The sequence below is a fragment of the Anopheles marshallii genome (assembly GCF_943734725.1).
Source record: "Anopheles marshallii chromosome X unlocalized genomic scaffold, idAnoMarsDA_429_01 X_unloc_15, whole genome shotgun sequence".
Lineage (NCBI taxonomy): Eukaryota > Metazoa > Arthropoda > Insecta > Diptera > Culicidae > Anopheles > Anopheles marshallii.
In genome coordinates, this window is record NW_026525724.1 from 374,891 (window position 1) to 390,335 (window position 15,445).

The following is a 15,445-nucleotide window of genomic DNA, read 5'->3' on the forward strand; positions in this document are numbered from 1 at the left end:
TATAATGATGTTTTGGTGGTTCTCTGAAAAAATGATTTGCCAAAGTCGAGTTTTAATATGCAGCTTGCATGCAAGTTTGACTAGTAACTTTGAAATTTTGGTTTGCAAAATAGTTTCTGAAATCGATCTTGGATTGCATTTTTCATTATTTTGGGGGCTTATAATGATGTTTTGGTGGTTCTCTGAAAAAATGATTTGCCAAAGTCGAGTTTTAATATGCAGCTTGCATGCAAGTTTGACTAGTAACTTTGAAATTTTGGTTTGCAAAATAGTTTCTGAAATCGATCTTGGATTGCATTTTTCATTTTTTTGGGGGCCTAAAATGATGTTTTGGTGGTTCTCTGAAAAAATGATTTGTCAAAGTCGAGTTTTAATATGCAGCTTGCATACAAGTTTGACTAGTAACTTTGAAATTTTGGTTTGCAAAATAGTTTCTTTAATCGATCTTGGATTGCATTTTTCATTTTTTTGGGGGCTTAAAATGATGTTTTGGTGGTTCTCTGAAAAAATGATTTGCCAAAGTCGAGTTTTAATATGCAGCTTGCATGCAAGTTTGACTAGTAACTTTGAAATTTTGGTTTGCAAAATAGTTTCTGCAATCGATCTTGGATTGCATTTTTCATTTTTTTGGGGGCTTATAATGATGTTTTGGTGGTTCTCTGAAAAAATGATTTGCCAAAGTCGAGTTTTAATATGCAGCTTGCATGCAAGTTTGACTAGTAACTTTGAAATTTTGGTTTGCAAAATAGTTTCTGAAATCGATCTTGGATTGCATTTTTCATTATTTTGGGGGCTTAAAATGATGTTTTGGTGGTTCTCTGAAAAAATGATTTGCCAAAGTCGAGTTTTAATATGCAGCTTGCATGCAAGTTTGACTAGTAACTTTGAAATTTTGGTTTGCAAAATAGTTTCTTTAATCGATCTTGGATTGCATTTTTCATTTTTTTGGGGGCTTAAAATGATGTTTTGGTGGTTCTCTGAAAAAATGATTTGTCAAAGTCGAGTTTTAATATGCAGCTTGCATGCAAGTTTGACTAGTAACTTTGAAATTTTGGTTTGCAGAAAAGTTTCTTTATTCGATCTTGGATTGCATTTTTCATTATTTTGGGGGCTTATAATGATGTTTTGGTGGTTCTCTGAAAAAATGATTTGCCAAAGTCGAGTTTTAATATGCAGCTTGCATGCAAGTTTGACTAGTAACTTTGAAATTTTGGTTTGCAAAATAGTTTCTGAAATCGATCTTGGATTGCATTTTTCATTTTTTTGGGGGCTTAAAATGATGTTTTGGTGGTTCTCTGAAAAAATGATTTGCCAAAGTCGAGTTTTAATATGCAGCTTGCATGCAAGTTTGACTAGTAACTTTGAAATTTTGGTTTGCAGAAAAGTTTCTTTATTCGATCTTGGATTGCATTTTTCATTATTTTGGGGGCTTATAATGATGTTTTGGTGGTTCTCTGAAAAAATGATTTGCCAAAGTCGAGTTTTAATATGCAGCTTGCATGCAAGTTTGACTAGTAACTTTGAAATTTTGGTTTGCAAAATAGTTTCTGCAATCGATCTTGGATTGCATTTTTCATTTTTTTGGGGGCTTATAATGATGTTTTGGTGGTTCTCTGAAAAAATGATTTGCCAAAGTCGAGTTTTAATATGCAGCTTGCATGCAAGTTTGACTAGTAACTTTGAAATTTTGGTTTGCAAAATAGTTTCTGAAATCGATCTTGGATTGCATTTTTCATTATTTTGGGGGCTTAAAATGATGTTTTGGTGGTTCTCTGAAAAAATGATTTGCCAAAGTCGAGTTTTAATATGCAGCTTGCATGCAAGTTTGACTAGTAACTTTGAAATTTTGGTTTGCAAAATAGTTTCTTTAATCGATCTTGGATTGCATTTTTCATTTTTTTGGGGGCTTAAAATGATGTTTTGGTGGTTCTCTGAAAAAATGATTTGCCAAAGTCGAGTTTTAATATGCAGCTTGCATGCAAGTTTGACTAGTAACTTTGAAATTTTGGTTTGCAGAAAAGTTTCTTTATTCGATCTTGGATTGCATTTTTCATTATTTTGGGGGCTTATAATGATGTTTTGGTGGTTCTCTGAAAAAATGATTTGCCAAAGTCGAGTTTTAATATGCAGCTTGCATGCAAGTTTGACTAGTAACTTTGAAATTTTGGTTTGCAAAATAGTTTCTGAAATCGATCTTGGATTGCATTTTTCATTTTTTTGGGGGCTTAAAATGATGTTTTGGTGGTTCTCTGAAAAAATGATTTGCCAAAGTCGAGTTTTAATATGCAGCTTGCATGCAAGTTTGACTAGTAACTTTGAAATTTTGGTTTGCAAAATAGTTTCTTTAATCGATCTTGGATTGCATTTTTCATTATTTTGGGGGCTTAAAATGATGTTTTGGTGGTTCTCTGAAAAAATGATTTGTCAAAGTCGAGTTTTAATATGCAGCTTGCATACAAGTTTGACTAGTAACTTTGAAATTTTGGTTTGCAAAATAGTTTCTTTAATCGATCTTGGATTGCATTTTTCATTTTTTTGGGGGCTTAAAATGATGTTTTGGTGGTTCTCTGAAAAAATGATTTGCCAAAGTCGAGTTTTAATATGCAGCTTGCATGCAAGTTTGACTAGTAACTTTGAAATTTTGGTTTGCAAAATAGTTTCTTTAATCGATCTTGGATTGCATTTTTCATTATTTTGGGGGCTTAAAATGATGTTTTGGTGGTTCTCTGAACAAATGATTTGCCAAAGTCGAGTTTTAATATGCAGCTTGCATGCAAGTTTGACTAGTAACTTTGAAATTTTGGTTTGCAAAATAGTTTCTTTAATCGATCTTGGATTGCATTTTTCATTTTTTTGGGGGCTTAAAATGATGTTTTGGTGGTTCTCTGAAAAAAACTGATTTGCCAAAGTCGAGTTTTAATATGCAGCTTGCATGCAAGTTTGACTAGTAACTTTGAAATTTTGGTTTGCAAAATAGTTTCTGAAATCGATCTTGGATTGCATTTTTCATTATTTTGGGGGCTTAAAATGATGTTTTGGTGGTTCTCTGAAAAAATGATTTGTCAAAGTCGAGTTTTAATATGCAGCTTGCATACAAGTTTGACTAGTAACTTTGAAATTTTGGTTTGCAGAAAAGTTTCAGAAATCGGTCTTGGATTGCATTTTTCATTATTTTGGGGGCTTAAAATGATGTTTTGGTGGTTCTCTGAAAAAATGATTTGCCAAAGTCGAGTTTTAATATGCAGCTTGCATGCAAGTTTGACTAGTAACTTTGAAATTTTGGTTTGCAGAAAAGTTTCTTTATTCGATCTTGGATTGCATTTTTCATTATTTTGGGGGCTTATAATGATGTTTTGGTGGTTCTCTGAAAAAATGATTTGCCAAAGTCGAGTTTTAATATGCAGCTTGCATGCAAGTTTGACTAGTAACTTTGAAATTTTGGTTTGCAAAATAGTTTCTGAAATCGATCTTGGATTGCATTTTTCATTATTTTGGGGGCTTAAAATGATGTTTTGGTGGTTCTCTGAAAAAATGATTTGCCAAAGTCGAGTTTTAATATGCAGCTTGCATGCAAGTTTGACTAGTAACTTTGAAATTTTGGTTTGCAAAATAGTTTCTTTAATCGATCTTGGATTGCATTTTTCATTTTTTTGGGGGCTTAAAATGATGTTTTGGTGGTTCTCTGAAAAAAACTGATTTGCCAAAGTCTAGTTTTAATATGCAGCTTGCATGCAAGTTTGACTAGTAACTTTGAAATTTTGGTTTGCAAAATAGTTTCTGAAATCGATCTTGGATTGCATTTTTCATTATTTTGGGGGCTTAAAATGATGTTTTGGTGGTTCTCTGAAAAAATGATTTGTCAAAGTCGAGTTTTAATATGCAGCTTGCATACAAGTTTGACTAGTAACTTTGAAATTTTGGTTTGCAGAAAAGTTTCAGAAATCGGTCTTGGATTGCATTTTTCATTATTTTGGGGGCTTAAAATGATGTTTTGGTGGTTCTCTGAAAAAATGATTTGCCAAAGTCGAGTTTTAATATGCAGCTTGCATGCAAGTTTGACTAGTAACTTTGAAATTTTGGTTTGCAAAATAGTTTCTTTAATCGATCTTGGATTGCATTTTTCATTTTTTTGGGGGCTTAAAATGATGTTTTGGTGGTTCTCTGAAAAAAACTGATTTGCCAAAGTCGAGTTTTAATATGCAGCTTGCATGCAAGTTTGACTAGTAACTTTGAAATTTTGGTTTGCAAAATAGTTTCTGAAATCGATCTTGGATTGCATTTTTCATTATTTTGGGGGCTTAAAATGATGTTTTGGTGGTTCTCTGAAAAAATGATTTGTCAAAGTCGAGTTTTAATATGCAGCTTGCATACAAGTTTGACTAGTAACTTTGAAATTTTGGTTTGCAAAATAGTTTCTTTAATCGATCTTGGATTGCATTTTTCATTTTTTTGGGGGCTTAAAATGATGTTTTGGTGGTTCTCTGAAAAAATGATTTGCCAAAGTCGAGTTTTAATATGCAGCTTGCATGCAAGTTTGACTAGTAACTTTGAAATTTTGGTTTGCAGAAAAGTTTCTTTATTCGATCTTGGATTGCATTTTTCATTATTTTGGGGGCTTATAATGATGTTTTGGTGGTTCTCTGAAAAAATGATTTGCCAAAGTCGAGTTTTAATATGCAGCTTGCATGCAAGTTTGACTAGTAACTTTGAAATTTTGGTTTGCAAAATAGTTTCTGAAATCGATCTTGGATTGCATTTTTCATTTTTTTGGGGGCTTAAAATGATGTTTTGGTGGTTCTCTGAAAAAATGATTTGCCAAAGTCGAGTTTTAATATGCAGCTTGCATGCAAGTTTGACTAGTAACTTTGAAATTTTGGTTTGCAAAATAGTTTCTTTAATCGATCTTGGATTGCATTTTTCATTATTTTGGGGGCTTAAAATGATGTTTTGGTGGTTCTCTGAAAAAATGATTTGCCAAAGTCGAGTTTTAATATGCAGCTTGCATGCAAGTTTGACTAGTAACTTTGAAATTTTGGTTTGCAAAATAGTTTCTGAAATCGATCTTGGATTGCATTTTTCATTATTTTGGGGGCTTAAAATGATGTTTTGGTGGTTCTCTGAAAAAATGATTTGCCAAAGTCGAGTTTTAATATGCAGCTTGCATGCAAGTTTGACAAGTAACTTTGAAATTTTGGTTTGCAAAATAGTTTCTTTAATCGATCTTGGATTGCATTTTTCATTATTTTGGGGGCTTAAAATGATGTTTTGGTGGTTCTCTGAAAAAATGATTTGCCAAAGTCGAGTTTTAATATGCAGCTTGCATGCAAGTTTGACTAGTAACTTTGAAATTTTGGTTTGCAAAATAGTTTCTGAAATCGATCTTGGATTGCATTTTTCATTATTTTGGGGGCTTAAAATGATGTTTTGGTGGTTCTCTGAAAAAATGATTTGCCAAAGTCGAGTTTTAATATGCAGCTTGCATGCAAGTTTGACAAGTAACTTTGAAATTTTGGTTTGCAAAATAGTTTCTTTATTCGATCTTGGATTGCATTTTTCATTATTTTGGGGGCTTAAAATGATGTTTTGGTGGTTCTCTGAAAAAATGATTTGCCAAAGTCGAGTTTTAATATGCAGCTTGCATGCAAGTTTGACTAGTAACTTTGAAATTTTGGTTTGCAAAATAGTTTCTGAAATCGATCTTGGATTGCATTTTTCATTATTTTGGGGGCTTAAAATGATGTTTTGGTGGTTCTCTGAAAAAATGATTTGCCAAAGTCGAGTTTTAGTATGCAGCTTGCATACAAGTTTGACTAGTAACTTTGAAATTTTGGTTTGCAAAATAGTTTCTTTAATCGATCTTGGATTGCATTTTTCATTATTTTGGGGGCTTAAAATGATGTTTTGGTGGTTCTCTGAAAAAATGATTTGCCAAAGTCGAGTTTTAATATGCAGCTTGCATGCAAGTTTGACTAGTAACTTTGAAATTTTGGTTTGCAAAATAGTTTCTGAAATCGATCTTGGATTGCATTTTTCATTATTTTGGGGGCTTAAAATGATGTTTTGGTGGTTCTCTGAAAAAATGATTTGCCAAAGTCGAGTTTTAATATGCAGCTTGCATGCAAGTTTGACAAGTAACTTTGAAATTTTGGTTTGCAAAATAGTTTCTTTATTCGATCTTGGATTGCATTTTTCATTATTTTGGGGGCTTAAAATGATGTTTTGGTGGTTCTCTGAAAAAATGATTTGCCAAAGTCGAGTTTTAATATGCAGCTTGCATGCAAGTTTGACTAGTAACTTTGAAATTTTGGTTTGCAAAATAGTTTCTGAAATCGATCTTGGATTGCATTTTTCATTATTTTGGGGGCTTAAAATGATGTTTTGGTGGTTCTCTGAAAAAATGATTTGTCAAAGTCGAGTTTTAATATGCAGCTTGCATGCAAGTTTGACAAGTAACTTTGAAATTTTGGTTTGCAAAATAGTTTCTTTAATCGATCTTGGATTGCATTTTTCATTATTTTGGGGGCTTAAAATGATGTTTTGGTGGTTCTCTGAAAAAATGATTTGTCAAAGTCAAGTTTTAATATGCAGCTTGCATGCAAGTTTGACAAGTAACTTTGAAATTTTGGTTTGCAAAATAGTTTCTTTATTCGATCTTGGATTGCATTGTTTATTATTTTGGGGGCTTAAAATGATGTTTTGGTGGTTCTCTGAAAAAATGATTTGTCAAAGTCAAGTTTTAATATGCAGCTTGCATGCAAGTTTGACTAGTGACTTTGAAATTTTGGTTTGCAAAATAGTTTCTTTAATCGATCTTGGATTGCATTGTTTATTATTTTGGGGGCTTAAAATGATGTTTTGGTGGTTCTCTGAAAAAATGATTTGTCAAAGTCAAGTTTTAATATGCAGCTTGCATGCAAGTTTGACTAGTTACAATGAAATTTTGGTTTGAAAAATAGTTTGTTTATTCGATCTTGGATTGCATTTTTTATTATTTTGGGGGCTTAAAATGATGTTTTGGTGGTTCTCTGAAAAAATGATTTGCCAAAGTCGAGTTTTAATATGCAGCTTGCATGCAAGTTTGACTAGTTACAATGAAATTTTGGTTTGAAAAATAGTTTCTTTATTCGATCTTGGATTGCATTTTTTATTATTTTGGGGGCTTAAAATGATGTTTTGGTGGTTCTCTGAAAAAATGATTTGTCAAAGTCAAGTTTTAATATGCAGCTTGCATGCAAGTTTGACTAGTGACTTTGAAATTTTGGTTTGCAAAATAGTTTCTTTAATCGATCTTGGATTGCATTGTTTATTATTTTGGGGGCTTAAAATGATGTTTTGGTGGTTCTCTGAAAAAATGATTTGTCAAAGTCAAGTTTTAATATGCAGCTTGCATGCAAGTTTGACTAGTTACAATGAAATTTTGGTTTGAAAAATAGTTTGTTTATTCGATCTTGGATTGCATTTTTTATTATTTTGGGGGCTTAAAATGATGTTTTGGTGGTTCTCTGAAAAAATGATTTGCCAAAGTCGAGTTTTAATATGCAGCTTGCATGCAAGTTTGACTAGTTACAATGAAATTTTGGTTTGAAAAATAGTTTCTTTATTCGATCTTGGATTGCATTTTTTATTATTTTGGGGGCTTAAAATGATGTTTTGGTGGTTCTCTGAAAAAATGATTTGTCAAAGTCAAGTTTTAATATGCAGCTTGCATGCAAGTTTGACTAGTGACTTTGAAATTTTGGTTTGCAAAATAGTTTCTTTAATCGATCTTGGATTGCATTGTTTATTATTTTGGGGGCTTAAAATGATGTTTTGGTGGTTCTCTGAAAAAATGGTTTGCCAAAGTCGAGTTTTAATATGCAGCTTGCATGCAAGTTTGACTAGTTACAATGAAATTTTGGTTTGAAAAATAGTTTGTTTATTCGATCTTGGATTGCATTTTTTATTATTTTGGGGGCTTAAAATGATGTTTTGGTGGTTCTCTGAAAAAATGATTTGCCAAAGTCGAGTTTTAATATGCAGCTTGCATGCAAGTTTGACTAGTTACAATGAAATTTTGGTTTGAAAAATAGTTTCTTTATTCGATCTTGGATTGCATTTTTCATTATTTTGGGGGCTTAAAATGATGTTTTGGTGGTTCTCTGAAAAAATGATTTGTCAAAGTCAAGTTTTAATATGCAGCTTGCATGCAAGTTTGACTAGTTACAATGAAATTTTGGTTTGAAAAATAGTTTCTTTATTCGATCTTGGATTGCATTTTTCATTATTTTGGGGGCTTAAAATGATGTTTTGGTGGTTCTCTGAAAAAATGATTTGCCAAAGTCGAGTTTTAATATGCAGCTTGCATGCAAGTTTGACTAGTTACAATGAAATTTTGGTTTGAAAAATAGTTTCTTTATTCGATCTTGGATTGCATTTTTCATTATTTTGGGGGCTTAAAATGATGTTTTGGTGGTTCTCTGAAAAAATGATTTGCCAAAGTCGAGTTTTAATATGCAGCTTGCATGCAAGTTTGACTAGTAACTTTGAAATTTTGGTTTGCAAAATAGTTTCTGAAATCGATCTTGGATTGCATTTTTCATTTTTTTGGGGGCTGTATGAATTTTCACTAGTGGCGAAAGTAATTCTAATTTGTAATATTTGCGATGTGATAAGTTTGGCTTTCTCTTTGCTACTGTTTATTCAACTGTCTCTTTGAGTTCATTTTACAATTCATGCGTTCATGCAACTTAATTCTACCATAGTTCATATTCCTAACATGTTGCGTCCTGTTTACATATATAGCTCCTAGAGTTGTCAAGTGCGAAGATAGATAAACAAAACAAAACTATAACTTGACATATTTACAAACTAGCTAAACCCTAGAAATCCAACATTCCGGCCACCAAAAGAGAATTCTTTTAATCTAGTACTAATTCTATAATTCCAATTCTTGTTTGATTTAATTCCTGTAGCCGTTTAATTCGTGTAACTAATTCCTATTGTTTACTATGTGATCGGCAGTGTAAACATTGCATATGTCAGTCGTGACAATGATCCTACTTCCATTCTAGCACGTAGTTTGGTTGTGAGCAGACTGATCCTCTATAGGATTTGGTAAAAGCGCAAGTCTACTCACTGCTCTAACAATTTCCTTTCCTGACCCAGTGGGTAACGTTACAACTCTCACTACGCCGTCTTTACCTGGGTGCAGTGCTATTATTCGCCCTTTCGGCCACACACTAGGTGGCACGTTATCTTCCTTTATAATCACCAATTGGTTCACTTCTAACTGTATCGGTGACGCGTTAGCGTGGTTTGCTCTAGCCTGGAGTTGCTGTAAGTACTCTGGGTACCATCGTGCCCAAATCGTTTGTACATGTTTCTGCACGAGCTGGTATTCTGTCAATCGGTTGTCTTGACGATTACTAAAGTCAACCTCTGGTACCGCTTGCATATTGGACCCTACTAGGAAATGGCCTGGAGTTAAGACTTCTAAATCGGCCGGTTCATTCGACAATGGTACTAACGGACGTGAATTGAGGCATTGTTCCACTTGCGCGAGAAGGGTAAGCATGTTTTCTTGCGTAATCCTACTAACTCCTATCGTTTTAGCTATGTGCCTTTTCGCTGATTTCACTGCTGCCTCCCAAAGTCCTCCAAAATGAGGCGCCCGTGGGGGAATGAACTTCCATCGCATTTCATTTTCCGCTCACCAATCAAAGATTAATCTCCTATCACTATCATCAGCTTTCAACATTTTATAAATGCGGTTCAATTCGTGGGCTGCTCCCTTAAACGTGGTCGCATTATCTGAGTGTAACTCAGATACCTTGCCCCTGCGTGCGACAAAACGACGTAATGCTGCCAAAAACGCTGTCGTGGTGAGATCGCTCACCAACTCGATGTGAACTGCCCGCGTTGAGAAGCACACGAAGATCGCGATGTATGCCTTTGTTGGACTCCGGTTCCGGATCGTTGATTTCAGAAGAAATGGTCCGCAATAGTCCACACCGCTTACTGCAAATGGTCTCGTCGGTGTCACTCGTGATTCAGGCAAATCAGCTACTGCCTGCTTCACCAATACCGGCTTGTTCTTAAAACAAGTGTGACATCGATGGTAAACGCTCCTTGCAAGATTTCGACCACCAATCAACCAGAAACGTTGTCGAATCGTTGCCAACATCAACTGCGGACCAGCATGTAGTAACTGCAGATGATATGCTGATACTAACAGTGTAGATAGGTGATGTGATGCCGCAAGGATGATGGGGTGCTTAACATCCTTGGAAATGTTTGCATTTCCCAGCCGGCCACCGATGCGTAGCATACCTCCTTCATTAAGGTACGGTGACAACCACTTTAGCTTCGATGTTTCACCAACACGTTTCCCTCGTTGCAGGTCGTCCAGCTCTTTCGCGAATGAATCCCGTTGTGCTAGCTGGCACAACCTCAGTTCCGCACTGCGCAGTTCCGTCGCTGTAAGCGAAGGAACAGCATTTTCCAACTCCTTGATAGAAGTCGGCTTGTTGGACTTGCTCGTTGATACCTTGCTTGCTCGGCTGCATTCGATGAATCGCAAGCAGTAACCCATTACTCGTCTCAGTTTGCTGTATGACGAGAACCGTTCAAAGAGTTTGTCACGGAATTCACACTTCGCTATGACAATTAGTGACACCTTTGCTCGTTCTTCGATGTCACCGTCATCCTTCATGGGTAGTGGTACCGATTGTGGCCATTCATCTTCGCCGAGAACCAACCAATGTGGTCCATGCCACCACCGATCACACTTCAGCAACTCGTCTGGCTTTAGTCCCCGTGAAATGTCATCTGCCGGGTTATGACACCCCGGAACATGACGCCAGCATGATATCCTCGTTTCCTCCTGTATTTGGGCCACCCTGTTGGCCACAAATGGTTTCCATCGACGAGGAGGAGACTTCAGCCAGTACATGACTGTCATCGAGTCGGTCCAACAGATAGTCATCGTAGATGTCGTTAGCACTCGACTCACTTTCTGGAACAATTGCGTCGCTAATCGTGCGGCGCACAGCTCCAACCTGCCAATCGAATGGGTGTTTGCCCGAGAAACGACCTTTGATTTGGCAGCTAATAGCCGCACCGTAGTTGACCCCATGGATTCTGCTCTCACATAGCAGCAAGCTCCATATGCAATTTGCGATGCATCAGCAAATACATGCAATTGTAGGCTAACCATTTCAGCCTGGGACACAAAACGGGGCACACGTACTTTGCGTAGCAAATATAGCGTTGAGTGGAAACTTCTCCACTCTTCCTGAAGCTCGCCCGGTAATGCACGATCCCAATCCCAAGCATTTCCATCATGCCTCAGACTCCATAATCGCTGCAGGAACATCTTAGCCAGGATGATGGTCGGACCCAATAGCCCAAGAGGGTCGAATATACTTGCCGTATACGACAAGACCAGACTTCTCGTTAATACTTCAGCAGGTGGTGGAAGATTGACTTTGAAGCAGAACATATCATTGGCTGGTTCCCAAACCAACCCTAGCGTTGATACTGCTTGGCCATCCTGCCATTCGTGCATCGTTTTGATCGCAAGATCCTCTAGTGGGACATCTCGTAGTGCAGCAGGAACATTTGACGCCCACTTCTTCAATGCAAAGCCGGCTGAATCCAGCATTTGCGAAATTTGCTTGCGCACTTCGATGGCATCTGCCAGGTCCGCTGCACCGGTCAATAAATCATCCACATAGAAGTCGTGTAGAACTGGATCTATCGCTTTGGGGTACTGGCCCTTGTGGTCGTGTGCAATCTGTTGCAACGTGCGTGTGGCCAAAAATGGCGCTGAGGCAGTGCCGTAGGTAACTGTTTGCAACTCGTACGTTGCTATCGGGTCGGTGAATCTTTCTCGGTACCGAATTCGTAGCAGTTTGTGATCACTTTCACAATGACGAACTTGTCGATACATCTTTTCGACATCTGCTACTAGGGCTATGGCGTGCTTTCTGAGCCTTAAGATGATCGTAAACAAATCATCTTGTACCGTAGGGCCTATGAGCAGCGTATCGTTTAACGAGTACCCAGATGTTGTCTTGCAGGATGCATCGAAGACAACACGTACCTTCGTGGTCGTACTCGTTTCCTTCACCACCGCATGGTGAGGGATGTAATAGTGCGGAGCACTATCATCAACAGGTTCGGTGAGTTTTCTCATGTGTCCCAATGTTTCGTATTCGGACATAAACCTTTTATATTCTCTGTCCATTTCAGGATTGTTCAACAATCGTCGTTCAACGGCAACGAGCCGTCGATCGGCTATCGCTCTAGATTGTCCCAGTACAATATCAGAATCGGTCTTCTGCGGCAAGCTTACTACGTATCGACCTTGGCTATCACGCGTTGTAGTGGCCGCATAATGCTTCTCGCATTGGTCCTCTTCTATGGACAACGCGGGACCTTCTAGGATGCTTTCTGTTTCCCAGAAGCGTTGCAGCATAGTGTCAAGTGAAGCTTGACTGACGGTGGTGAGGCAGGACCGATGGCTCGAAGCCGATGTGTGGGAAGTATTCCCAGAGACTGTCCAACCGAAGGGCGTCTCTACCAACCATGGTCTGCCTCTACCTAGTGCACGCTTTTTTCCAGTATGCATTTCCCAATATGCATCACTACCGATGACGATATCGATCTTCCCAGGGATGTGGAATGATGGGTCTGCTAACGTGACAGTCGGAATCTTCCATGATGTTGTGTCGATCGGTGTTATTGGAATCTCAGCAGACGGTGATTTCAAAATCAGAAATTCCATAGTGGATGCAAACTGCCCTGACTTCGATTGCACTGCAGCAACGACAGATCGGTTAACCTGTTGTACCGCTTGACCGATACCTATGATCGAAACACTAACCTTTGATCGCGTGGTAAGCAACTTTTGCGCTAAGGATTCCGAAATGAAGTTGCACATGGATCCTGAATCCAAGAGCGCTCGTGCTTCATGCCGAATACCATGGTCATCGACCACCCAAAGCAATGACGTCTCAAGAAATGACATCGCTTGTTCGGCCTTTGCCGCCATCGACACTTTCGGACGTGTGTTGTCATGTAGTAAGCTATGATGTCTGGCGTTGCACGTAATGCAACGATTAAGTGACTTACATGATCTCACTTGGTGGTTTTGGTTCAGGCAGTTGAAGCATAGCTGCTCCTTCGCCACCACTTCTCGACGACGCTGGACATCCCCTTTCAGGAACTCAGGACAGCTGCGAAGATTGTGCGCCTCTTCGCAACCCAACGGGCAAGGTAGCTGCATGCGGTTGGACTGGCCATGCGTCGATTGCTGTGTTGTCGCTGCATTCACGGCAGATTTCGGTCTGGATCCAACCTTTCGCTCGCCGCCGGCCCCCATTGCCGCATTGACCTTTATGTCTTCCGAGAATTCCCGAGTTGACCTGAGAATTATTACACGACTTTGTAAGAACTCGATGAGATCCTTATACTTATCTCGAGGTGCTTGCGACGAATGCTTTTCCCAAGCCAGCATAGTCGAGGGATGCAGCTTGAAGAACATCAAGGTGGTGAGCGGAGCGTCCCAACTGTCGACAGGTTCCTTCAGCTTTTCTAAGCCGTCTACATGACGCTTAAACTCGACGACCAGGTGTGCCAATTCATCCGCAGATTCCGATTTTACCGCTGGGAGATGGTGAATTTTCCGCAGATATTGCCGGATCAACATACGCGGGTTGTCGTAGGTTTTCAACATTGCGGCCCAGGTGCCAGCGTAATTGTCTGCTATCAGCGTGGTGTGCTCGAAGAGCAAAGCGGCTTCCCCCTTCAGTGAAGACAACAGGTACTGAAGTTTCATGATCGGAGGAATCTCTGCTGACGAATCGATCATCGATACAAATCGATCACGGAAGGAGAGCCACTTCGTTGAATCACCATCGAAGGATGGTAATCCGATTTTCGGGAGTCGTAAGCTTGGTCCCGAATGACCCGACGAACCAACACTCGTGTTCGCAAACAACACTGAAGCATTTAGCGGATTTGCTTCACATGGCTGCTTCTGAAGCAAGAATCCCTTTATTTTGCGATACACATTGTCCATTTCGCACCTTTCTTGCAAATACGTTTCTAGAGATTCCGCGGACTCATCCAACTCTTCGAGTTTGGAGATTGCATCCATAAAATTGGCATTATGTTGCTCCAACTGTTCCAAACACACGGGAATTTCATTCACATCACTATCAGAATAGTTCAATTTAAACTGCTCAATGTTCTTGATCAGCGTTTGAGCTTGGCGCCTTTTTAACTGCGCGGCTTTAATTTTCTTTTCCATCTTAACGCACTTCACTAATACTTAGATACGGCTGTAGGGTCGACGATCGTTACAACTTGCTATCTTGCATGCAAGTCCTTCAAATGATGGCGGGAACGACTGTTGTGTTGGTGAGGGAACGACTGTTCGAAAAGATGGTCACCTTTCGCGATGGCGATGGTAAAGTGACGCTACGCTCTTCAGAACGCTAAACCAATTACGCCTTTTCGTTGATGCGGCGCATCAACTCACAACCTTCACGACACGTGAACTAAACGTGCACAATTGCGGAACAGGAACAGAGTGTCTCTCACAAACGCCTACGTAATACACGTTTGAACTAAATTCGTGCCTGTGGTGCTAGGCGACGATCGTTGTGTTTCACCGTGCTCACACAACTATAGCAATGCCAAATCACTTATCCCTCAATTCACGTAGTGAAATTGAAATATCACAATCAGCTGGTTACTTTCACCCAATCCGGTTCGAAGGACCAAAAAATGTATGAATTTTCACTAGTGGCGAAAGTAATTCTAATTTGTAATATTTGCGATGTGATCAGTTTGGCTTTCTCTTTGCTACTGTTTATTCAACTGTCTCCTTGAGTTCATTTTACAATTCATGCGTTCATGCAACTTAATTCTACCATAGTTCATATTCCTAACATGTTGCGTCCTGTTTACATATATAGCTCCTAGAGTTGTCAAGTGCGAAGATAGATAAACAAAACAAAACTATAACTTGACATATTTACAAACTAGCTAAACCCTAGAAATCCAACACTAGTTTTTTTCAAAACATCATTTTGAAGCACCCAAAATAGTAAAAAGTGCAATACAAAACCCAATTTGGGAAACTTTTTTGCAAACTAAATTTTCAATGTTACCAGTCAAACTTGTATGGAGTTGCCTATTAAAATGTGACTTTTTCCGTGTCAACTGGGTCGAGTCGGTCAAAACAAGTTTTTTTCAGAGACTCTTCAAAACATCATTTTGAAGCACCCAAAATAGTTAAAAGTGCAATACAAAACCAATTTGGGAAACTTTTTTGCAAACTAAATTTTCAATGTTACCACTCAAACTTGTATGGAGTTGCCTATTAAAATGTGACTTTTTTCGTTTCGACTGGGTCGAGTCGGTCAAAACAAGTTTTTTTCAGAGACTCTTCAAAACA

General features: G+C 38.2%; 1 protein-coding gene across 1 annotated transcript; it reads right to left on the bottom strand.

The window, feature by feature from the left end:
- Positions 1-9,688: 9,688 nt before the first annotated feature.
- On the bottom strand, positions 9,689-14,293 carry LOC128716964 (uncharacterized). Its single transcript, XM_053811399.1, has one exon. The coding sequence runs from the start codon at positions 14,291-14,293 to the stop codon at positions 9,689-9,691; it is 4,605 nt and encodes a 1,534-aa protein (XP_053667374.1).
- Between the last annotated feature and the right edge of the window lie 1,152 nt (positions 14,294-15,445).

Excerpts from the sequence above, each read along its gene's own strand:
- LOC128716964 (XM_053811399.1), bottom strand. The coding sequence starts at position 14,293 with ATGGAAAAGAAAATTAAAGCCGCGCAGTTAAAAAGGCGCCAAGCTCAA.